Raw genomic sequence first — 24,863 nt, forward strand, 5'->3', positions numbered from 1 at the left:
CCTGATTCCTAGGAAGTGCTCAGTATGGTGAGATTTGCAAACATGTAGCCGTACAAGAGGATCTGTAGTTAGATAATTACAAATGTGGTCAGACAGATAGTGTGTTTGCTTATACTTGAGATAATATCTATTTATTCCTAAGAACTTACTTAACGTCCATGTTTTACATACATTCTTCTGACAGGACATTGGAAGAGAAACAGATACAGTGGTTGGAAGAAAAGCATAAGCTTCAGGAGCGTATCACAGACAGAGAAGAAAAGTATAATCAAGCTAAGGAGAAATTGCAGCGAGCTGCAATTGCCCAGAAAAAGGCAAGTGCTTCTTACTAAAATGATTGCTATAGAGTAAAATATAATTAACTTTTTTTTTGAGATTCTCACTCTGTCACACAGGCTGGAGTGCAGTGGTGTGATCTCGGCTCACTGCAGCCTTTGTCTACTGGGTTCAAGTGATTCTCATACTTAAGCCTCTCAAGTAGCTAGAATTGTAGGCCTGTGCCACCACGCCTGGCTAATTTTTGTATTTTTAGTAAAGACAGTTTATTTAGTTTCCCCATATTGGCCAGTCTGGTCTCAAACTCCTGACCTCAAGTGATCCCCACACCTCAGCCTCCTAACGTGCTGGGATTACAGGCATGAGCCATCACAACCAGCCTAATTAACTCTTTTAGGAGAATGTGTAGTTGAATCTGAGATTTTAGTGATATGTTTAATTTGATATATAAGCATGACATTTTGCTGTCAACCTTGCAGAAATAAATTGGGAAAATCCAAACTGTCCAGTAGGTTTGTTTCTAAATTTTGTGTGTTAAGTCAGTTGTTTGGAGCTGACAAGCATTTTCTCACACAGAAGGTGTTTTTCAGAGTGATAGTTTCCAGGCCAACCCATGAAAGTCATATTTAACACATTCTCCAGTTAAATTATAGTGTGATGAAGCTTGTTTCAATTATACCTACTATCTATTTTATTGTTTTTGTGGTGAAAAGGCTTTTTTATTTCCAGTTCAGAAATATAAGAGCATTTTTTTGCCCTAGCAGAAGGAACTGAGACTCCTTTGGCTTCTGAAACAACTACAATAGTTCCCACAACATTGATCCTTTGTAAGTTTTACCTTTGCAGGCATACTTCCCCTAGAACCTAAAAACTTTGTTTTCTTGGAAACAGTCCTGGGTGTGGTGGAAATAATGTATCTAGATGGATCATCTAATTCAGTGGCTTACAACTTTTTTCTATTTCAGTAAACCCAAGGAATGCAGCAGGTCCCATTAGTAACCATGACTCATGGCAGTGATTAAGGGAGGGGAGGGACATGGTAACCTTTTCAGCAGGATTAGAGGAAGAGGAGGGACATGATGAAGTGAGAGAGACAGGAGCGGGGGGTGGGGTTGGGGGGGAGAGAGAGAGAAAGTGTGTGTGTGTGTGTGTGTGTGTGTGTGTGTGTGTGTGTGTGTGTGAGAGATAGATTTGAGTTGTCTCCATTTGATAGATTCCCTTAGCAGTAGCATTGCTTGTGGAGAGGAGAGAAGATCTGAGATGAAAGGAAGATGCTTCTACGTGTGGGAACCATTATCTGAATATCTGTTTGATTACTGGAAAGGTTAACTGTTTATATTTGGATAAGAGAAAATAACTCTAGATCATTCACATATTCTGAATTTGAAAACCATATAGCAGTTCCCGGATACCTTTTTATGTAATTGGATATCACTGCCAAATGTTACTGACAGAGTGACAGCATGAGTAGTCTAAAAGTCATTACTTCTCTACTTTCTTGGTCTCTGAATATTACTTTTATCTTCTCAAAATGCTAGAAGTAGTATTGTTAGAAAAGCAGCAATTATTATATGGAGATCCCAGTGTTTTATACCCAGATATGCACACTTGGTTGTTTTTCTGTATTTGTCATTTTTCTTCCTCTCTGTCAATGTAAGTACTAAAAAGTATATGGGTATTAATGGGATTTCATAGGATTGTTTTATGACCTGTGATTTCAGAAATCCTACTGATTTTTGTTTGCACTGTGTTTGAAGCCTAGAAACAGCTGAAGCCACATTACAGCAAGAAATCACTAGAGATCGTAAGAGCTAAAATATTGAGGCTTTAGGGATAAGTATCTTACAGATCAAATTCTAATTATTGAGGTTAGTTTGGGTTGAATTCTTTTGGAGCAAAAGTGACACCCAGTGGTGAGATTATCAACTAATCGTAAGTATACCAGAAGGAGGGGAGGAGGTGATATTTTAAAAAATCTGTGGCATATAGCTAGACCCCAGCTCTACAAAAAATAACTGCATGGTGGCACATGCCTGTAGTCCCAGCTACTTGGAAGGCTGAGATGGGATGATTGCTTTTGCCCAGGAATTCAAGATTGCACAGAGCTATGATGGTGCCACTGCCCTCCAGGCTGGACCACACAGCAAGACCCTATCTGGAAAAAAAAAAATTGAAACAAAAAAAACTGCCAAAACACTGCAAAGTAACATTTCATTAGTATTGTGACAGGTCAGATTTTCTACTGAAATATTTGCCAAATGATGAGTGTAAAGATAGTAAATAGTAATTTTATTTTTAAAAATGTGATCTGCGGCCAGGCGCGGTGTTTCATGCCTGTAATTGCAGCACTCTGGGAGGCCAAGGTGGGTAGATCACAAGGTCAGGAGATTGAGACAATCCTGGCCAACATGGTGAAACTGCGTCTCTACTAAAAAATAACAAAAATTCACTGGGTGTGGCGACGTACGCCTGTGATCCCAGATACTCAGGGGGCTGAAGCACAAGAATCACTTGAACCCAGGAGGCGGAGGTTGCAGTGAGCTCGCCACTGCACTCCAGCCTGGCGACAGAGTGAGACAAGTCTCAGAAGAAAAAATGTGATCTATGGATTGTGATTTAAGTCATAGTAGAATTGGTAAGATCATTTCAGTGAATTATTATGACCTAGAGTTGTCTTACTATGTGGGACACTGCTCTAGGAACTTACAAGTCTATGTCAATTAAAATGGAAAAACATCATGTGTAACTTAGAAATACAATTAGAAAGTATATATGTGTATATAATTATAGGACTGAAGGGATCTTAGCATTCAGATAGATTTTACACGTTAGCAAACTAAAGTAGGAGGTACCCCAGATTACTTGACTCGTAAGGATCAAAAGTTGAGTAAAATCTACATGTTTCTGTTCTCAGTCTGTTGCTCTTTCCACTGCTCTGTTACACTTTAATTTCCTACTTCTTTGATTCCAATTACTTCATAACTTTTCTCTTCATTATGGTCCATCTGAGTCACTTCTTATGTCAGAATAATTATTGTAAATTAATTTAACTCATGCCCTTTTCCCATTCAAGTTAAAGATAATGTTTCTATTTGACAAATTTGGCTATCAGATTGCATAAATATAATTCATAAGAATGCAACAGACTTGGTTCTATAATGCCAAAAATCATAACATTTCATGCCATTAGACTTAACAAAAATCACATTTTATGAACCCTAGGGCAGAAATATAATCTGTTAGAGTTGCTTTCCTGTGAAAAGTTTTTTTTCTCCCTCAGGCTGCCGTCTGAGGATGTTTACTCCGAGCTCCAAGCTCCAAAGCAAAAAGATTGTCATTTCCGCTGTTTTTAGGTAGTCTTTGGTGTATAGGATGTTTTGTTGTGTTGAATTGTTTGGAAAAGCTTGACTAGGATCTTGAGTTGGGTTGCCATTCTGTGACTGATACATACCGAGATAATGTATTTTCCCCACCCCCACTGAAAGGAGATCTTTGAAGTGAACACAGTGAGTTTTTTTTTTTTTAAATAGGCACCTGAAATGACAATTTTTTATTTTATTTTTAATTTTATTTATTTATTTATTTTTTAGACAGTGTCTCTGTCACCAGTCTGGAGTGCAGTGGCATGATCTTTTCTCACTGCAACCTCTGCCTCCTGGATTCAAGCCATTCTCCTGCCTCGCCCTCCCAAGTAGCGAGGACTAGAGGCATCCACTACCACACCCAGCTAATTTTGATACTTTATTTAATAGAGACTGTGTTTTCCCATGTTGGCTAGGATAGTCTCTGTTTCTTGACTTTGTGATCTGCCCACCTCGGCCTCCCAAACTGCTGGGATTACAGGCATGAGCCACTGTGCCTGGCCTGTTATTTTTATTCTAAGGTGTATGTCTCTGAAATAATTCTTGGTCAGATGCTGTTATTAATGCTTTCGAAAAAGAGATGAATTACAGTCTGAAGTTGCAAAATATCTTACAGAATATGTTGTGTGGCCTAGATTATGCTATACGCTGGAGGGGGGAAATAGAAGCCACGATTACTCCTTGCCTTTGAGGACTGTATAATCTTGTTGGAGAAATAAGATAACATGCAAGAAACTACTAAATACCACTAGTCACTCCTGGGTGATTTATGTGGACGCTATTAAAAACCAGTGTGCTAGACAGAAAAAAGTCTGAAGACAAGGAGACCACTTAGGAAGCTGTCATAGTAAACTTAAAGTGAAGTAAGAAGTCTGAAATTGGGGCTTGGAATATAGGAATGAAGGTGAAGGGTGACTGCCAGAGGTATTCCAAAGGAAAAAATAATTACAGAATATATTGGTAAATGAGAAAGATAACTATGAAGTATTTTAGCTGTGAGAAGATATAAATGCAGTTATTATAATGGATTGAAGAATGTCAGTTGAGGAGTAGAAAGATACAAAACACATGTCAGATAGGAAATGATGGTGGTACATCCATGTAGACATGACTTAGATCCTTAAGTAAAGATATTGTATAGATAACTAAAAATAATAGAATGTGAAGTACAGAGATGAATAATTCAAATTAGAGATAGATAATTAGAAACTCAAGATTTTGCAGATCGCTGAATACTAAATTTACTTAGAACAAGGAGCTAGGTGTGCTGCTAACAGAGGTAGAAACTATTGTGATGTTACGGGAACCAAAGGTAAAGATATCAAAGATAAATGGCCATTAACATTAATGAAAAAAAGTTAATTGGATTTGACTAGAAGGTGGTAAAAGGGGAATTCCAGCCTTAATTCTTCTATCTGTATTTTTAATTGTTCTATTTATTAGTCTTTGTGTCATAATGTTTATAATACTAAGGCATCCGTTCGACTATCTGTGATTGTGTTGGACCTCTCAAGTAAAAGTTTGAATCATTCCTTTCCACTAATTTTCCCTCTGGGCTTTCCATTTCTTTCAGTAGAAGTTATTCTTACAGCCACTTAGGCTTCAAACCTGTGATTCATCCTGAGGTCTGCCTTATCTCCAAATTTAGTCAGGCACTATATTAGTTTCTTAGGGCTGCTGTGACAAATTACCACAAACCTTGTGGTTTAAAACAACAGAAGTTTATTCTCTTGCAGTTCTGGAGCCTAGAAATACACAGTCAGAGTGCCAGCAGGAGCTTGCTTCTTCCAAAGGCTCTGGGGGAGGATCTTTTTTCATGCCCCTTCTCTAGCTTCTGGTAGTTGCTGCTAATCCTTGGCATTACTTGGCTTTTAGAGCGAGACATCACTCCAGTCTCTGCCTTGTCTTTACATGATGTTCTCTCTGTGTATCTGTGGCTGTTCAAATTTCACTCCTCTTATATAAAGACACCAGTCATAGTGGATTTAGAGTCCACTCTAATCCACTCTAACTTCATCTTCAGTACATCTGCGGACTTTATTTCCAAATAAGGTCACCCAGGTGTGTTTTTCAATACCAGCTATCATTTCTTGGTTCTCTGGATAACAACCAGGTGTCCAAAAATTCAATTCTGAAACTACTTGGAGTTAGAGTTAGATCCCACAAGTTAAAGGGCTCAGTCCCACAAGACTGCCCTAACTTCAGACACCAGTTGCATAGCTGAGTCACCCATATTCTTTCTGACTTATTAACTTGGGGTTCCCATGACCCCCTCCTCCAGTTTGATAATTTGCTAGAGTGGCTCACAGAATTCAGGAAAACACTTACATTTACCAGTTTATCATAAAGGATAAAGTCAGGAATAGTCAAATGGGAGAAATGCATTGGGCAAGGTGTTGGGTGTCAGGTATTGTGGCCCAGAGCCTCCATGCCCTCTCTGTGTGAGCCACCCTCCCAGCAAGTCAATGTGGTCACCAGCCTGGAAGCTCTCAAAATCTCATTGTTCGAGAGTTTTTGTAGAGCGCAGTCTCCAGTCCCCTCCCTTCGTAGAGGTCAGGGGAGTGAAGCTAAAAGCATTCACCATTTAATCGCTTGGTCTTTCTGGTGACCAGCCCCCATCCTTAGGCTATCTAGAGGCCTCAACTCTAAGTTACATCATTGACATCAACTCAGGTATGATTGAAAGAGACTTGTTATGAATCATAAAAAAAACACTCCTATCACTTACTCAATTCCACAGGTCTTAGGAGCTCTGTACCAGGATTGGGGAACAAAGACCAGATATATTTCTTACTATACCACAGTCACATTCTAAGGTTCTGGATGCCCGTGAATTTTGGGAAAACACTATTCAACTCAAAATATCTCATAGGCCGATGAATTCTTCCTTTATGATACCTCTCAAATTTTCTCCCACCCCATTTCTTTCATTCCTATTACTAACATCCTTAGTCAGACTATCTTCACTACAAGATTTATCTGTATTCATTTATCCAGTTTATTCAACAGATCTGTTAAGCATCGATTATATATCAGGCACTTATTCACTGGAATATGGAAGTAAACAAAGACCCTGCACTGAGGAGCTTACATTGTAGTTGGTTGGGAGACAGAATAAAAAGAGAAATACTCTCAGGTGGAGGTGAATACTAAGAGGAAACTGACAGGAGTAGGCTGGGTGTCGTGGCTCATCCCTGTAATCCCAACACTTTGGGAGGCTGAGGCAGACAGATAACCTGAGGTCAGGAGTGCAAGACGAGCCTGTTCAATATGATGAACGCCATCTCTACTAAAACTACAGAAATTAGCTGGGCATGGTGGCAGGCGCCTGTAATGCCAGCTACTCAGGAGGCTGAGGCAGGGAAAATTGCTTGAATTTGGGAGGTAGAGATTGCAGTGAGCCGAGATGGCACTACTGTCCTCCAGCCTGGGCAACAGAGCAAAATTCCATCTCAAAAAAAAAAAAAAAAGAAAGAAAATTGACAGGAGTAGGGGGTGCTGTTTCATGTGGTGGTCAGGCAAGGCTTCTCTGGTAAGGTAACATTTGAGCAGAGACTGAAGGAAAGGAGAGAGGATGCCACATTGTTTCATGCAAGGTAAGGCTGTTCCAGACAGAAGGAATAGCAAGTACAAGAGAGGCAGGAATCTGCTTGGTATGTTGAAGGAACACGGGAAGCTCGGGGAGCTAGAATGGAGAGAGGTAGTAGGAGGCCAAATTATGCCATGACTTCAGCTTTTATTCTGAGTAAGGTAGGAACACACTGGAGATTTTTGAATTGAGAAATGATATCTGAATTACATTTTGGAAGAATCTCTGTCTATTGTGTAGAGGGGCAGAATAGGAATCAGGGAAACCACTTTTTAGTAGTCTAGGTTACAAATCAGCATTTAAAAAGGTGAGTTTAGAACTAAAAAAATACAGTGATGAAAATAATTAACTCAATGAATAGATTTAATAGTGGACAACATTAGCATCATCAGGAGATGAGTAGAAATCAATGACACAGACAGATGATGTATAATGAAGAAAATAGCAATGCCAAGAGCTGGTTTTTAAAAAGATTATGACATTGATAAAGCCTTGGCAAGACTGATTATCCTCAAACTCCCCACAAAGTAGATGAGCTGAGATTAGATATAGCCACAAATGTCAATATAGTGAAAGAAAAAAGGGATATCTACATACAGATATTAACTATCTACATATTGATATTAAAAGGGATAGTATAAAAACTATGATGCTAATTAATCATGCAATTTAGAATAAATGAAGGCATTTCTTTAAGAACATCTTAACAAACCGAATACCAGAAGAATTAGGTCATTTGGATAGTCCAATATCTTTAAAGAAATGAAATCTTAAAAAAAAAAATTTTTTTTTTTCAGTTTAAAACCTGCAAAGAAATGCCTCATTTGGCTTCACTGGTAAATTTTTCCAAATACTTAAGGAATAATTGATATTAAGCTTAACAAACTCTTCCAGATAATAGAAAAAGAGGAAACACATCTCCACTTATGAGGTTAGAACCTGATACAATCATTGTAAGAAAAGAAAAATTGCATCATAAACATAGATGTGAAAATCTTAAATATTAACAAACTGAATTTAGTGATACAGAAAAGGGCTGGATGCAGTGGCTCGCGCCTATAATCCCAGCACTTTGGGAGGTTGAGGCAGGCAGATTGCCTGAGCTCAGGAGTTTGCAACCAACCTGGGCAACATGGTGCAACCCCGTCTCTACTAAAATACCAAAAATTAGCCAGGCATGGTGGCTTGTGCCTGTATTCCCAGCTACTTGGGAGGCTGAGGCAGGACAATTGCTTGAACCGGGAGGCAGAGGTTGCAGTGAGCTGAGATTGTGCCACTGCACTCCAGCCTGGGTGACAGAGCAAGACTCCGTCTCAAAAAAAATAAATAAATAAATAATAGTAATAATAATATCATGAGCATTTAGGTTTTTTGTTTGTTTTGTACTTTAAGCCCCAGGGAACATCGTGCAGGGTTGTTGCATAGGTAAACACATGCCATGGTTGTTTGGCAGTCTCCATACCCCCGTTGCCTACATCAGGCATTTCTCCCAGTGTTTTCCTTCCCCAGCCTCTCTGCCCCCTGCTGTCCCTCCACTAGCCCCCTACCCCCCAACCTACCCCAGTGTGTTATGTTCCCCTCCCTGTGCCCAGGTGTTTTCATTGTTCAACACCCATCTATGAGTGAGAACATGAGGTGGTTGATTTTCTGTTCTTGTGTCAGTTTGCTGAGAATGATGGTTTCCAGATTCATCCATGTCCCTACAGAGGACATGAACTCATCATTTTTTATGGCTGCATAGTATTCTATGGTGTATATATGCCACATTTTCCTTATCCAGTCTATCATCAATGGGTATTTGGGTTGGTTCCAGGTGTTTGCTATTGTAAACAGTGCTGCAATGAACATACGTGTGCATGTGTCTTTATAGTAGGACAATTTATAATCCTTTGGGTATATACCCATTAATGGGATTGCTGGGTTAAATAGAATTTCTATTTCTAAGTCCTTGAGGAATCGCCATGCTGTCTTCCACAGTGGGTGAACTAATTTACACTCCCACCAATAGTGTAAAAGTGTTCCTTTTTCTCCACATCCTCTGCAGCATCTGTTGTCTCCAGATTTTTTAGTGATGGCCATTCTGACTGGTGTGAGGTGGTATATAAATGTGGTTTTGATTGGCATTTCTCTAATGACCAGTGTGATAAGCATTTTTTCATATGTTTGTTGGCCACATAAATGTCTTCTTTTGAAAAGCGTCTGTTCATATCCGACTTTTTGATGGGGTTGTGTTTTTTTCTTGTAAATTTGCTTTAGTTCTTTGTAGATTCTGGATAGTAGCCTTTTGTCAGATAGGTAGGTTGTAAAAATTTTTTCCCATTCTGTTGGTTGTAGGTTCACTCTAACGATTGTTTCTTTTGCTGTGCAGAAATCTTAAGTTTAATTAGATTCTATTTGTCTATTTTGGCTTTTGCCGTTGCTTTTGGTGTTTTAGTCATGAAGTCCTTGCCTACGCCTATGTCCTGAATGGTGTTGCCTAGGTTTTCTTCTAGTTTTTATGGTGTTAGATCTTATGTTTAAATCTTCCGTTTTTATGGTGTTAGATCTTATGTTTAAATCTTTAACCCATGTAGAGTTAATTTTAGTGTTAGGTGTTAGAAAGGGGTCCAGTTTCAGCTTTCTGCACATGGCTAATGAGTTTTCCCAATGTCATTTATTGAACAGGGAATCTTTTCCCCATTGACTGTTTTTGTCAGTTTTTTCAAAGATCAGATGGCTGTAGATGTGTGGTGATGCTTCTGAGACCTCTGTTCTGTTCCATTGGTCTATATCTCTGTTTTGGTACCAGTACCATGCTGTTTTGATTATTGTAGCCTTGTAGTATAGTTTGAGGTCAGGTAGCTTGATGCCTCCAACTTTGTTCTTTTTGTTTACGATTGTCTTGGCTCTCTTTTGGTTCCATATGAAGTTTAAAATGTTTTTCTTTTTTTTTTTCCAGTTCTGTGAAGAAGGTCGATGGGAGCTTGATGGGGATAGCATTGAATCTATAAATTACTTTGGGGAATATGGCCATTTTCATGACACTGATTCTTCCTAACCATGAGCATGAGATGTTTTTCCATCTGTTTGTGTCCTCTCTTATTTTCTTGAGCAGTGGTTTGTAGTTTTCCTAGAAGAGGTGTATTAACATCCTTTGTTGGTTGTATTCCTAGGTGTTTTATTCTCTTTGTAGCAATTGTGATTGGGAGTTTGCTCATGATTTGACTCTTTTTCTGTTATTGGTGTATAGGAATGCTTGTGATTTCTGCACATTGATTTTGTATCCTGAGACTTTGCTGAAGTTGCTTATCAGCTTAAGAAGGTTTTGGGCTGAAACGATGGGGTCTTCTAAATATATGATCATGTCATCTGCAAATAGAGACAATTTGATTTCCTCTTTTCCTAATGAATACCCTTTATTTCTTTTTCCCCTAATTGTTCTGGCTTGAACTTCTAGTACTATATTGAATAGGAATGGTGAGAGTGGACATCCTTGTCTAGTCCCAGTTTTCAAAGGGAATACTTCCAATGTTTGCCCATTCAGTATGACATTGGCTGTGGGTTTGTCCTAAATAGCTTTTATTATTTTGAGATACATTCCATTGATACCTAGTTTATTGTGGGCTTTTAGCATAAAGAGCGGTTGACTTTTGTCGAAGGCCTTCTCTGCATCTATTGAGATAATCATGGTGTTTGTCTTTGGTTCCGTTTATGTCATGGATTACATTTATAGATTTGTGAATGTTGAACCAGCCTTGCATCCCCAGGATGAAGCCTACTTGATTGTGATGGATAAGTTTTTTGATGTGCTGTTGCATTCGGTTTGCCAATATTTTATTGAATATTTTTATATCAGTGTTCATCATGGACATTGTCCTGAAGTTTTCTTTTTTCAGTTGTGTTTCTGCCAGGTTTTGCTGTCAGGATGATGTTGATCTCATAAAATGAGTTAGGGAGGATTCCCTCTTTTTGTATTGTTTGGAATGATTTCAAAAGAAATGGTACCAGCTCCTCTTTGTACATCTGGTAGAATTCAGCTGTGAACCTGTCTGGACCTGGAGTTCTTTTGGTTGGTTGGCTGTTAATTGCTGCCTCAACTTCAGCTCTTGTTATTGATCTATTCAGGGTTTCAACTTCTTCCTGGTTTAGTTTTGGGAGGGTGCAAATGTCCAGGAATTTATCCATCTCTTCCAGATTTACTGGTTTATTTGTATAGAGCTGTTTGTAGTATTCTTTGATGGTAGTTTATATTTCTGTGGAATCGGTGGTGATCTCCCTTTTATTGTTTTTTACTGCATCTGTTTGATTCTTGTCTCTTTTCTTTTTTATTAGTCTGCGTAGTGGTCTGTCTATTTTGTTGATCTTTAAATAAAAAAACAGCTCCTGGATTTATTGATTTGTTTGAAGGGTTTTTGTGTCTCTATCTCCTTCATTTCTGCTCTGATCTTAGTTATTGCTTGTCTTCTCCTTGCTTTTGAGTTTTTTTGATCTTTCCATTTTGATGAGGTGTCGTGGACCGTCCGGGACGGGTAGGCACGTCTGCCCGGGGGTCTCTCGACCTGCAAGAGGATCCCAATACCTGGAAGAGGGAGTGCGCCTGAGAAAATAATAAAGACAGAGAGAGAGAAAGCGAGGCATCTGGAGGGCTGATAGGCTGTGCCTAAACAGCAAATTTTATTTTTCAAAGGCCAGGAATAAATACACTTTCTTGGCTCTGGTTTACGTCATAGTAAGAGGAATGTAAATGTATGCCTCACATGGCCTATACAGTAGAGAAGTCAAATACACAATGGTTGCAAGACGAAATGTAAATGTATACCTTACATGCCCTATACAATTGAAAAGTCAGATACACAATCAGTGGTTGTAAAAGGTAACAATTTCCTGTGATCACAAAGCTTGTTTACATCCAGACATTATTCCTCCTGGCTGCAGGTATCTCCGGTTTGATCTTGTTTTAGAACTGAGATGTGAAAAGGTTTTCTGGTTTTGCTTATCAGAATATCTTTTAACTGGATTCTCCTTTGTCTACTCCTAACTCAACTTAACTCAATTTCCCCATTCAGGAATCTCTGAGTCAGGAATCAAAGCCATCCCTTATGGTGGCATTTGCTTTGCAAATATCGACAGTTAAACCATTATCTAGGGTACAAGGCAGTCTGGTAAGTAAGGTTTAAGGATTATTCTTAAAGTCATAAAAAGGTTAAAAGCAGGAACCGGTTGCTGGCAGGGGGTTACTTGGTCTAGCAGCAACGCATAGTTTTAGGCCCAAACGATATTGTGGTTGATATTAGAAACTGATCATTCATCTTTCTTCCTATATTTCTGGATAGCTCGACTGCCTCCAGTAGGAAACTGTGTTTGGGATCAAACTCACCGTATAGTGAGACTCACGCCTTTTAGGGGTCTCACACGGGAGTGTTCCCTACAATGAGGGTGTCAATTTTAGATCTTTCCTCACTTCTCATGTGGGCATTTATTGCTATAAATTTCCTTCTAGACACTGCTTTACATGTGTCCCAGAGATTCTGGTATGTTGTGTCTTTGTTTTCATTGGTTTTGAAGAATATTTTTCTTTAACAAAATACCGTTTAATAAAAAATGCATGCAAACAGAACAAATACAAAAACAAATGCCAATGATGCCAGTGTCTTAGAGTGTTACACATGCAATTATCACATAAACCAACAATCCCACTTATAGTTATTTATTTCAGTGAAAGGAAAGCTATGTTCACACAAACTCCTCTATTTGGATATTTGTAGCAGTATATTCATAATTGCAAAAGCCTGGAGACAATCTAAATGTCTATAAAGGGTGAATGTATAAACAAACTTATACATTTATACAGTGAAACTACTCAGCAATAAAAAGAAATGAAGGATTGATACATGCAGTGACTTGGAGAGATCTCGAAGAATATTTTTATTTCTGCCTTCATTTCATTGTTTATCCATTCATCATTCAGGAGCAAGTTGTTCAGTTTCCATGTAGTTGTGCAGTTTTTAGTTTCTTTATCCTGAGTTCTAATTTGATTGTGCTCTGGTCTGAGAGACTGTTATGATTTCTGTTCTTTTGCATTTGCTGAGGGGTGTTTTACTTCCAATTATGTGGTCAATTTTAGAGTCACTGTGATGTGCTGAGAAGAATGTATATTCTGTGGATTTGGGGTGGAGAGTTCTGTAGATGTCTATTAGGCTCCTTTTGTTCAGATCTGTGTTCAAGTCCTGAATATCCTTGTTAATTTTCTGTCTTGTTGATCTGTCTAATATTGACAGTGGAGTGTTAAAGTCTCCCACTATTATTGTGCGGGAGTGTAAGTCTCTTTGTAGGTCATTAAGAACTTGCTTTATGTATGTGAGTGCTCCTATATTGGGTGCATATATATTTAGGATAGTTCACTCTTCTTACTGCATTGGTCCTTTTACCAATATGTAATGCCCTTCTTTGTTTCTTTTGATCTTTGTTGGTTTAAAATCCATTTTATCACAGACTAGGATTGCAGCCCCTGCTTGTTTTTGCTTTCCATTTGCTTGGTAAAACTTCTTCCATCCCTTTATTTTGAGTTTATGTGTATCTTTGCATGTGAGATGGGTCTCTTGAATACAGCACACCGATGGGTCTTGACTCTTTATCTAGTTTGCCAGTCTGTGTCTTTTGATTGGGACATTTTGCCATTTACATTTAATGTTAATATTGTTATGTTTGAATTTGATCCTGCCATTTTGTTGCTGGTTGGTTGTTTTGTCCATTAGTTGATGCAGTTTCTTCATTGCATCGTTGGTCTTTACCATTTGGTATGTTTTTGCAGTGGCTGGTACTGGTTGCTTCTTTCCATGTTTAGTGCTTCCTTCAGGAGCTCTTGTAAGACAGGTCTGGTGGTGATGAAATCTCTCAGCAATTGCTTGTCCATAAAGGATTTTATTTCTCCTTCAATTATGAAGCTTAGTTTGGCTGCATATGAAAATCTGGGTTGAAAGTTCTTTTCTTTAAGGATGTGGCATATTGGCCCCCACTCTCTTCTGGCATGTAGGATTTCTACTGAGAGGTCCGCTGTGAGTCTGATGGGCTTCCCTTTGTGGGTGGCCTGACCTTTCTCTCTGGCTTCTCTTAGCATTTTTTCCTTCACTTCAACCCTGTTGAATCTAATGATTATGTGCCTTGGGGTTGTTCTTCTTGAGGAGTATCTTTGTGATATTCTCTGTATTTCCTTAGTTTGAATGTTGGTCTGCATTGCTAGGTTGGGGAAGTTCTCCCGGATAATGTCCTGAAGAGTGTTTTCCAATTTGATTCCATTCTCCCTGTCACTTTGAGGTACACCAATCAAACGCAGATTTGGTCTTTTCACATAGTCCTATGTTTCTTGGAGGTTATATTTGTTTCTTTTACTCTTTTTTCTCTAGTCTTGCCTTGTTTTATTTCATTGAGTTGATCTTCAATCTCTGATATCCTTTCTTCTGCTTGATTGATTCGACTACGGAAACTTCTGTATGCCTTGCAAAGTTCCTGCGCTGTGTTTTTCAGCTCCATCAAGTCATTTATGTTTTTCTCTAAGCTGGTTATTCTAGTTAGCATTTCGTCTAACTTTTTTTCAAAGTTTTTAGTTTCTTTGCATTGGGTTAGAACATGTTAGCTCAGAGAAGTTTGTTATTACCCACCTTCTGAAGCCTGCTTCTGTCAGTTCATCAAACTCATTCTCCATCCTGTTTTGCTACCTTACTAGTGAGGAGTTGTGGTCTCTTGGAGAGGCGTTCTCATTTTTGATAATTTCATCCTTTTTGCTCTGGTTTCTTCCTATCTTCGTGAATTTATCTACCTTTGGACTTTGAAGTTGGTGATTTCGGATGGGATCCCTGAGTGGATGTCTTCTGTTGAAGTTGAAGGTATTTCTCTTGTATGGGGCATGTTTTTGGTTAAGCAGTGTCAGGAAGCCACTTGATGATGTAGTCTGTTGCTTGTCTGCCTGCAGAGGCACTGCTGGCTGCTTTGGGCTCAGCCCGGCTGCTGGGTAGTCCTCCTCTGAGTTTTGTTTACACATGTGAGATTAAACCCACCTTCCCAATGGCATCCTTTCTCCTGCTGAGCTCAGTCGTCCTGAGTTGAGTTCAAACTGATGTGTTGACTGCAAAACTCTAGCAAGAGGGCTTCAGTTTGCTGGACTTTGTAGGGGTAGGACCTGCAAGCCATATCACCTGTTTCCCTACTTTCAACTGTTCCTCTTTCTGGGGGATGGGTAGTTCCATCCTGCAGGTGTTCTCAGCGTTAGTCAAAACTTTTACAGGTCTGTGCGGACAACTGGCGGTGCCGGGAAGGCCAGAGCTGTTGCTCGGATCTGTGTTGATAACTCGCACTTTTCAGCCCAGCTGCGTTCTCCTGTACTGTAGGTTGTGGAGGCTGTGGGGGTAGTGCAATATCTGGACCAGAGTGCCAAGGGGGTAAGGTCCCCTGATCCTCTGGGCCAGTTGCACTTCCCAGGTGGGGCAGTGCCCGTTCTGCTTCAGTTAGCCCTTTTTGAGCTACTCCTGCCCTGCTTTGGTTCACCCTCTTTGGGCTATTCCCACTGTCCAACCAGACCCATTGAAATGAACCCAGTACCTCGTTTGTAAATGTGGAGATCGCGTGCCTTCTGGGTCCCTCTCGCTGGGAACTGCTCTGTGGAGTTGTTCCTATTTGACCATCTTGGCAGAAGTCACATTTAGTTTATTATTCTAGGAATGCAGGTGGCTTACCAGGCAAAATTGTTTAGTGTAATTTGACACCCTAACAGAACAAAGAAGGAAAACTATTGTCATCATCTTAATAGACATAGAAACATAGTTTGATAACATTCACCACCCATTCACGATAAAAACTTTTGCCAACCTAGGAACAGAAAGGAATTTTAAATCTTATAAATAATATCTATAAAAATTTCTATAAAAATAGTGTAAAAAAATATTTTTCTACAAAAAAAAAGATAATATGTCATGAGCTTTTAGGTTTTCTTCTAGGAATACAGGTGGCTTAAGAGGCAAAATTGTTCAGTGTAATTCAACACCCTAACAGGACAAAGAAGGAAAACTATTGTGATCGTCTTAATAGACATAGAAACATAGTTTCACAGCATTCACCACCCACTCATGATAAAAACTTTTGCCAAATTAGGAACAGAAGGGAATTTTCAATCTTATAAATGGTATCTACAAAAATTCTTAATCAGTAAGTAATATTGAACTTACTGATTAAAAATATTGACCATTTCTCCTTACTTACCCAAGGTCAGGAACAAGACAGATATCTCTGCTATCACTATTTGGTTTAATATTTTATTAGAGGTTCTAGCTAGTGTAATAAGACAAGGAAAAGAAATGGAGGGGGAGGCTGGCCAAGATGGCCGCCTAGAAGCAGCTAGTGTGTGCCTCTTTCATGGAGAGAAATAGAAGGGTTAAGTAAACTCAGCACCTTCAACTGAATCATCCAGGTACATGCATTGGGATTTATCAAGAAAACAACTTGACCCAGAAAGAATGGAGAAAAGCAAGCAGGACAGTCGCACACTTGTGAGTAACACAGAGCCAGGGGAGCCTCCTCTTCCCAGGGAAGGGGTGAGTTAGTGAGTGACCCTGGTGATCCACGCTTCTTCCTTGGATCTTTGCAACCCTTGGGTCAGGCGATCTCCTTGAGAACCCACTTTGCCAGGGCCTGCAGCTTGATACACACAATTATGTGGAGTCTCAGCAATGTAGCCACTCAGATACACCCAGAGCCCTGGGAACTACCCAGGTTTCCCATCAAAAGCAACTGCAGCTCCAGCAAAGCAGGTTAGACCCCTGTACATATCCATAGGAAGGGGGCTGAATCCAGTACGTGGAGCAGTGACAGTCTGCAGGCCCCACTACCATGGTGAAATCCCGTCTCTACTAAAAATACAAAAATTAGCTGGGCGTGGTGGCATATGCCTGTAATCCCAGCTACTCTGGAGGCTGAGGCAGGAGAATTGCTTGAACCAGGACCCAGGAAGTAGAGGTTGCAGTGAGCCAAGATTGTGCACCACTGCACTGCAGCCTGGGCTACAGAGTGAGACTCCGTCTCAAAAAAAAAAAAAAAATGAACCATAGACCTAAGTGTGAAAGATTTTTTTTTTTTTAAAAGCTTCTAGATGAAAACTTGGGAGAAAATTTTAGGATCTTGGCATAGTAAAGATAAACAGGATGCAAAAAGCATTTACTATAAAATATATGATCAATGTAATTTTATTTAAATTAAAAACTTTTTATTAAGGGATACTCTTAAGAGTAAGGAAATGACACCACAGTCTGGAGAAGGTCAGTCTGCAATACATATATGACAGATGTTTCATATTTTGAATATATAAAGAACTAAAATAGGAACCAGGTTACTCAAAGGTTTTAATGGACAAAAGACTGGGATGGATACTTAACGAGAGAGATCCAGATGACTAACATGCATAAGAAAAAGCTCTCAATATCTTTAGCTCTCAGGAAAATGCACATTAAAACTACATTGAAATACTACTGTATTTCATCAAAATAGCTAAAAGACTGACCATACCAAGTATTGGCTAAAACGTAGAACAGGTAGAACTCTCACATATTGCTGGTGGCGATGAAGTTGGTAGAACTTATTAAGAAAACTGGCAGTGTCTACTAAAGCTAACGCATGTATACACTATGACCCACTCATAGGTATATACGCAAGAGAATGAGGTACTTCTGCCAAAAACATGTTTAAGAATGTTCATAAATGTTTTATGATATTCCCAAACTGGAAACAATTTAAATTTTCATCAACAGGAAGATGGATAAAATGTGGTATATTTGTACAATGGATGACAACGTTAAAAAGAACTGTGACATAAAACACCACGACTTAGTCATGTAGATAAAATGTTGAGGAAAAAAGTCCAGATACAAAAGCATATATTTATGCTTTCTTTCATATTAATGGGTGGTTGGATAGATGGACTCCTTAACTATCTATAAATACGTAAGTAAATACTTATGGTGGTAAAGGCCAGAAGAGTACCTTTGTCAGGGTAGACAGGAGCGTAAGGAAGCCTTCTGGGATATTGGAGGATGTGGGACAATCAAAGTATGAGAAAGAATACTTGTAGCAAAGTTATTTGTAATAGTCCCAACCAGAAATAATGTAGATAACCCTTAATGGTGTACTGAGTGAATATACTAGACTATGCAGTAATCATAAGTGGAATATAATAGGTGGCAGTGAGTGAAGTATATCTGTAACATCTCACAATGTTGAGTGAAATAAAGTCATAATAAAAGAATACACACTATGTATGTATATGAAGTTCAAAAATAGGTAAAAGTAAACTAGAATTTTGGAAGTAAGTTAGTTGGTTACCTTTTCAGAGGATGGTGGGGCTAGTGATTGGAAGGGGGAAAGGTAGGGGCTCTTTTGGCACAGCAGTGCTCTGACCTACACAGGAGTCATGCCATCATTTGTTTTGAGGTTTTTCATTGAGCTTTACATTTGTATTCTGTGCATTTTTCTATAGGATTATACTTCAGTTAAGAAAAATAACTAAAAGGTTTGTAGCTACTAAATGAGTTTTAACATTATAGGTGTTTTTCTATTAAAAAACAAAAGATCTGTGCATAAAAACTGAAAAAAAATATGACTTTTTTCCAATTACTCCTTTTGCATTTTACCTGGACTTTTCAATATTATTTAATGAAACCATACAAGATTTACTTTTAGGAATTTTTTTCTTTGTATATTATAAAGTTTAAATTTTTTCTTCTAAGATTTAGAAAGGCAACTTTTAAACAGATGCATCCATATCTGTCTTAGCTTTCTGTCCCTTTAGTTTATTAATTTGGTAGTAATTTATAAATGACAAACATGCTTGTAATTTTGAATTTTATTTCAGTTTTTTTTTTTTTTTAAGATGGGGGATCTTGGTCTGTTGTGTAGGTGGAGTGGCACAATCATAGCTAACTGTAGCCTTGAACTCCTAGGCTTAATCCATCCTCCTGCCTCAGCCTCCCACTGTGCCTGGCTCAGTTCTCGTAAACACATGCTGTCTTCTGCGACAATGGAGAGCTCATTATTTCTTTCTTTATTTTATTTATTTATTTATTTATTTTGAGACAAAGTCTCACTCTGTCGCCAGGCTGAAGTGCAGTGACACAATTTCGGCTCACTGCAACCCCTGCCTCCCAGGATTAAGCAGTTCTCCTGTCTCAGCCTCTCAAGTAGCTGGGACTACAGGCACATGCCACCACACCCAGCTAATTTTTGTATTTTTTAGTAGAGACAGGGTTTCACCGTGTTGGCTAGGATGGTCTTGATGTCTTGACCTCATGATCTGCCCACTTCGGTCTCCCAAAGTGCTGAGATTACAGGTGTGATTCACTGAGCCCGGCCAAGCTCATTATTTCTTATCAGATGTACAGGCAGACCCAGTAGTAAAATTTGACTCCTTCCCTTTGTAGATTTTTTTATTTGCAGCAATTATTCATACCTATTTCTTTGGTTTGGCATTCATAATTATTTGTCACATTGAGGATAATAGATAGATTTGTGGTTTACTATCTTTGCAATTTTCAGTAAGAACCATGCTTACTAATCTTTTTTCCTAGTATTCACTGAAAACATTCATATATAAATGTAGTTTTTAGTGAGTTAAATATTTTCTATATAGTTTAGTTCAAATAAGAGATTATGTATTGACATAGTTGTTCATATTTCTCTTTTTCTAGAGAAAATCTCTTCATGAAAACAAATTGAAAAGACTACAGGAGAAAGTAGAAGTCTTGGAGGCAAAGAAAGAAGAACTGGAAACAGAAAATCAGGTGTTAAATAGGTAATGTGTTTGTATGTGTATCTTCCCCATGTGGTTATTTTGATGTCATAGAACTTTGTCTCTAAATATAACATGCCTTCTTTTCTTTTGAAATGTACATTTAAAAGATTGCTAAAACAACTTGATATCTCCTAATGGACTATTCTGTTTATCCCCCCAACTGAAGGTTCCTTCAAACCAAAAGGTCTCTATCACCTGCCAGGTGTTGGCGTTATGTTTGGCACTAACAGAAAAGGTCACTGGCTTTGGTAGCAAGGAGTGGTGTTAGTTCTTGCTGCCAAGACAAGACAGTTGTAGCTATTGCGTAGTTTTGAAAATTGTGGCTACAACTTTGAATCAGAGGTCAGTTTTTGGTTTCCTGGTGTGAAGAGTTATTGAGCTATGGTTTCGGGTTTTGCAGTCACATCCAAGCATATCCGATAATCAGGATCGTCAGTATTTTTAAAGGCAGAGATTTGTCATACAAGTTGGTGGTAGTGGCATTATATGAGCCATTTGATTCAAGTTAAGAAAAAACTTTTGATTTTAATGAATTAGTGGTAGTCTCCAGCACCTTAGCTATTCAAGTATTCAAATTTTCTGTAGTGGAAATTGCCTATAATATCATGCAGTGATGTTTTATGATGTGCACTGGTGTTCTTGGGTGCAATTATTATCAAAATGTGAACAGTTGTTTTTTAAAGAACATTCTAGAGGTTTCTAGACTGTAGAATTACTGCCAGCCTTACAATACCCTGTTCCAAAGTAGGTAGCCACCTCTAGTTTATTAATTTGTTAGTAATTTATAAGTTACAAACATGCTTGTAATTTTTAATCTTGTTTCAGTTCTTTTTTTTTTTTTTTTTTTTTTTTTAAAGATAGGGTCTTGGTCTGTTGTCCAGGGTGGAGTGCTGTGGCACAATCATAGTTAACTGTAGCCTCAGACTCCTAGGCTTAATCCATTCTCCTGCCTCAGCATCTCAAAGCACGGGGATTATAAGCATGAGCCACCATTCCTGGCTCAGTCCTTCTAAAACAAAATTAAACTTACTTCCTCTTCCATAAACATTAATATTGAAATGTTAGCAATTCAAGATTGGCCAGCTATGGTGCAGATCATCTAGAATTTTGACTGATTTTGGAATTATATTTGACTACTTTTGTGATTAATGGTTATGAATGTCATGTCCAAAAAGATGATGATCTGTGAAGGCCTGGAAATTTAGCCTTTTTTCTCCATGTCATTCTTTCCTAAAGTCATGGAGCTTCACGTTTGTGATTACCTATTATAATAGGAAAAACACTGGTTTTTTCTATTTTCACACAGTCAACACACTTCTGACACCAGATGTTTGAGTTTTTTTCCTATATATGAATTAATCAGTTATCCAATGGCCATGAACTAGGTGTCCTATAATTCAGTAATTATAGGTCTGATACTATATACCTGGATTTAGCATGAGATCCCACAAGTAGAGGGCCCAGTCCCACAAGACTGCCCCCCAACTTCAGAATGGAGCCGTAAACTCCAGGTTGTAATCTGTGCTTTGGACTGACAGGCTAAAAATGGCTAAAAATTGGGATTCCCATGACCTGCTCATTGTGTTCAATTAATTTGCTAGAGCAGCTTACAAAACACAAGCAGACTTTACTTATGTTAACCAGTTTATTAGGATATTACAAAAGATACAGATGAGCAGCCATCTAAAAGAGATACATAGGAAAAGGTACGAGGAAGGGGATGTGGAGCTTCCATGCCCTCTCTGGGCATGCCTGCCTCCAGAGAACTCCATGTATTCAGCAGCCCAGTAGCTCTCTGACCCCGTCCTTTTGGATTTTTATGGAGGCTTCATTACATAGGCATGATTGATTACATCATTGGCCATTGGTGATCAACTCAACCTTTTAGCCCTCTACCTTCCCAGATGTTACGGGGCAGGGTTGGAGAGTGGGGCTGAAAGTTTCAACCCCTTAATCATGCCTTGGTTTTTCTGGTGACCTGCCCCATTGTGAAGCTATTCAGGGGCCCCCAGCCACCAGTCATCTTATTAATACACAAAAGATACTCATCACTGCAGAGATTCCCAGAGTTTCAGGAGCTGTGTGCCAGGAACCAGGGCAAAGACCAAATATGTATTTCTTACTATGGTATCACACTGACATTTTAAAAATCAGATTGAAGTATGCGAAATTCTCTATTTGTCCATATTTCACCTATAAAAATGGCAATTTTGTAAGGTTCAATTCAGCATTTTCTTTACACTTGACCCTTGACAACATAGGCTTGAATTGCATGAGTCTACTTATATGCAGATTTTTTTTCAGGCAAACATGGATCAAAAATATAGTAATCACAGGATGTGAAACCTGCCAGTTCAGAGATACAACTTTTCCATTATGTGAGTTCTGCAGGGCTGACTGCAGGACTCAAGTATGCATAGGCTTTGATATATGAAGACTAATCCCATGTGTATACTGAGGGATGAACTGTGTTTTTATTTGATTCTTTCTGCAAGATAAGGCACTCTTTTGGTTTAGAGAGTCTCCCTTTAGATTCAGGATTCATGAATGGAGGTGAGTGGGAGGGTGAATTTGGAGGAATGAGTACCAAAGTATCAAAAGATTTTAGATCTTTAATTAGCAAATAAAACTTTATAATGAGTTGATAGCCTGCAATGCTAATGATTGCATATGATTAAGATGTTATATCATGTTTCTGTTTATCTTTCTAGGTAAACAGATTTTTTTATCTATATATTATATATAGATAGATCTCATAATTTAGAAATCTTTCTCTTCCAGTTTAAAATTATATTCTGTGAATCATACTGTGCTTCAATAGGGTATAACCATATTAAAAAAAAAAACACTTTTTTTTTTTTTAAGACAAAATGTTCCTTTTGAAGACTATACAAGGCTTCAAAAAAGACTAAAAGATATACAGAGAAGACATAATGAATTTCGAAGTCTAATTTTGGTTCCTAACATGCCTCCAACAGCATCTATCAATCCTGTTAGCTTTCAGTCACCAGCCATGGTTCCAAGCCTGGAACTACCATTTCCTCCTCATATGCAGGTATGAGCATTTATTTTAGGGGGAAAAAAAAAAGTCAGTCATACATTTTTGTAGTCTTTATATTTAAATGTGATGATAAACCTCAAATTATAACTTTGGTCAGTGCTCAAAATTCACCACAAAAATGGCATAAACATCTAAAAACAGTTTTAACTTCTTCCCTTTCATTTTTCATATAAATTTGCTGAATTCTGTTTCAATCATGATCCTTTAGTGATGGTGCTGGGAGTGAAATATCTTACTGGGCAATTGAAAAGAGGAAATTTGATTGAGTCCTTGAGTAACCTAGAGTTTGTAGCTTACTCATAATGTTAATACTAATGACTACTGAGCATTTACTAATGCGGTGTGAACTGTGCATGTTCCATGCAATGTCTAATACTAACGAAAAATGCTTTGAGGGCAGATATTACTATTCCTAATTCATAGATAAGGGAACTAAGAGTGAAGTGACTTGCGTAAGGTCATAGCTAATAAGTGACTAAATTTCAAACCTAAACCCATTGAATCCAAAACCTGGGTTATTTCTATTGTATCAGGCCCCTGAAGAAATCAGATTGTTTGATTTGTTTTCAGAATATGGACTATTAATAAGTAATTATGTTTTATAACATTGTAAGCACAGAAGATTTTAATCACTGAATTGAATCTCAGGCCAAGTACTTTGTTTACAATAAAGTTCTGTTAAACACCAGTGTTGTTGGAAAGTTGTCATGTAAGTATACCTGGGCCCTGCATTAATATTTTCTAATTCACTCCCTGGTGAATTTTACACCTATTGAAGAACAGACTATGGGTTTTGCTTAAGGCTAGAGCCTGAGGCAGGAGGGAAGCAAAATGGGTGGTAGTTTAGCCCATGCTACTTTTTTTTAGGCTGCTACAGTGGTCAGCACTTCCTTGCCAGATACTATAGGCATATGTAAAAGAGGCAGACCAAGGCTGCTGCCTAACAGTTACTTTTATACTAGTTTGTTTAATAGTTTCTTTTGCTATGCTTTCTCTACATCATTTTAAGGAGGAACAACATCAAAGGGAACTCTCTCTACTTCGCAAAAGACTAGAAGAACTGGAAACAACACAAAGAAAACAATTAGAGGAACTTGGATCTTCTGGAGAATGATGTTCTTGCAGAACAGGCAGATCAAAAGAGGTGAAGTTGGTGACTCAGTAAAACTTGACGTTTTAACCTGTGGCATTTAGATACATTTTACTGTTTGCCAAAACACTTGAATGTGCCTCAAGAAAAGGTACCTACTACATGCTGTATTGCATGACTATCATACAGATTTTAGAATTCTACAAGTGAAGCATTAAAAGTCTCAGATATATTTAGAATATTTGACAATGGTTTGAGAATGTAGAACAGTATCATTAATTCCCTCTTCAAAATGCTTGGCAATAACTGGGTCCATACACATCTTCTGGTTTACGATATACAAAAACTGTAGTTGAAAAAAGATGACAATTTAAAAGTCGCATAAAGAATGTAAAGGTATCTATATACATTACAAAAGGCTACCTTTTCTAAAAGCTGTGTGCACATAATTAAAGAGCTTAATATTTTTTAATCTATATATTGTCTTGTGTTTAACTTTACATCAACCATATAGCATATATTTAGCAATATGATGACAGTCTACTGATTTTGGCTTCATTAGAATAGAGAGTAAGTGCAAATAATTAAATCCTATGGCACTATTAACAAGTGGGCCATTGATTGTAAAACTTGAACCCAGGTAGGTGCCTTTATAAGGAATGCTGGAATTTAACTTT

At 38.2% G+C, this 24,863-nt stretch overlaps 1 protein-coding gene across 7 annotated transcripts in view; it reads left to right on the forward strand.

Moving 5' to 3' along the window:
- The window catches only part of CEP83 (centrosomal protein 83), a 171,392-nt gene extending 146,734 nt beyond the window's left edge, over positions 1-24,658 (forward strand). For 6 of the 7 annotated variants that reach the window (XM_074402419.1, XM_010340166.3, XM_074402417.1 and 3 more), the window contains 4 exons: positions 185-314; positions 19,932-20,035; positions 22,901-23,090; positions 24,106-24,658. In XM_074402419.1, coding sequence (XP_074258520.1) covers positions 185-314; positions 19,932-20,035; positions 22,901-23,090; positions 24,106-24,210 — 529 coding nt within the window. In that variant the 3' untranslated portion in view covers positions 24,211-24,658. Of the gene's footprint in view, positions 1-184; positions 315-19,931; positions 20,036-22,900; positions 23,091-24,105 lie in introns of those variants that run through there. The other variant, XM_074402421.1, reaches the window with a different exon arrangement.
- Positions 24,659-24,863: the final 205 nt, after the last annotated feature.

Source organism: Saimiri boliviensis, chromosome 7 (assembly GCF_048565385.1).
Source record: "Saimiri boliviensis isolate mSaiBol1 chromosome 7, mSaiBol1.pri, whole genome shotgun sequence".
Classification (NCBI taxonomy): domain Eukaryota; kingdom Metazoa; phylum Chordata; class Mammalia; order Primates; family Cebidae; genus Saimiri; species Saimiri boliviensis.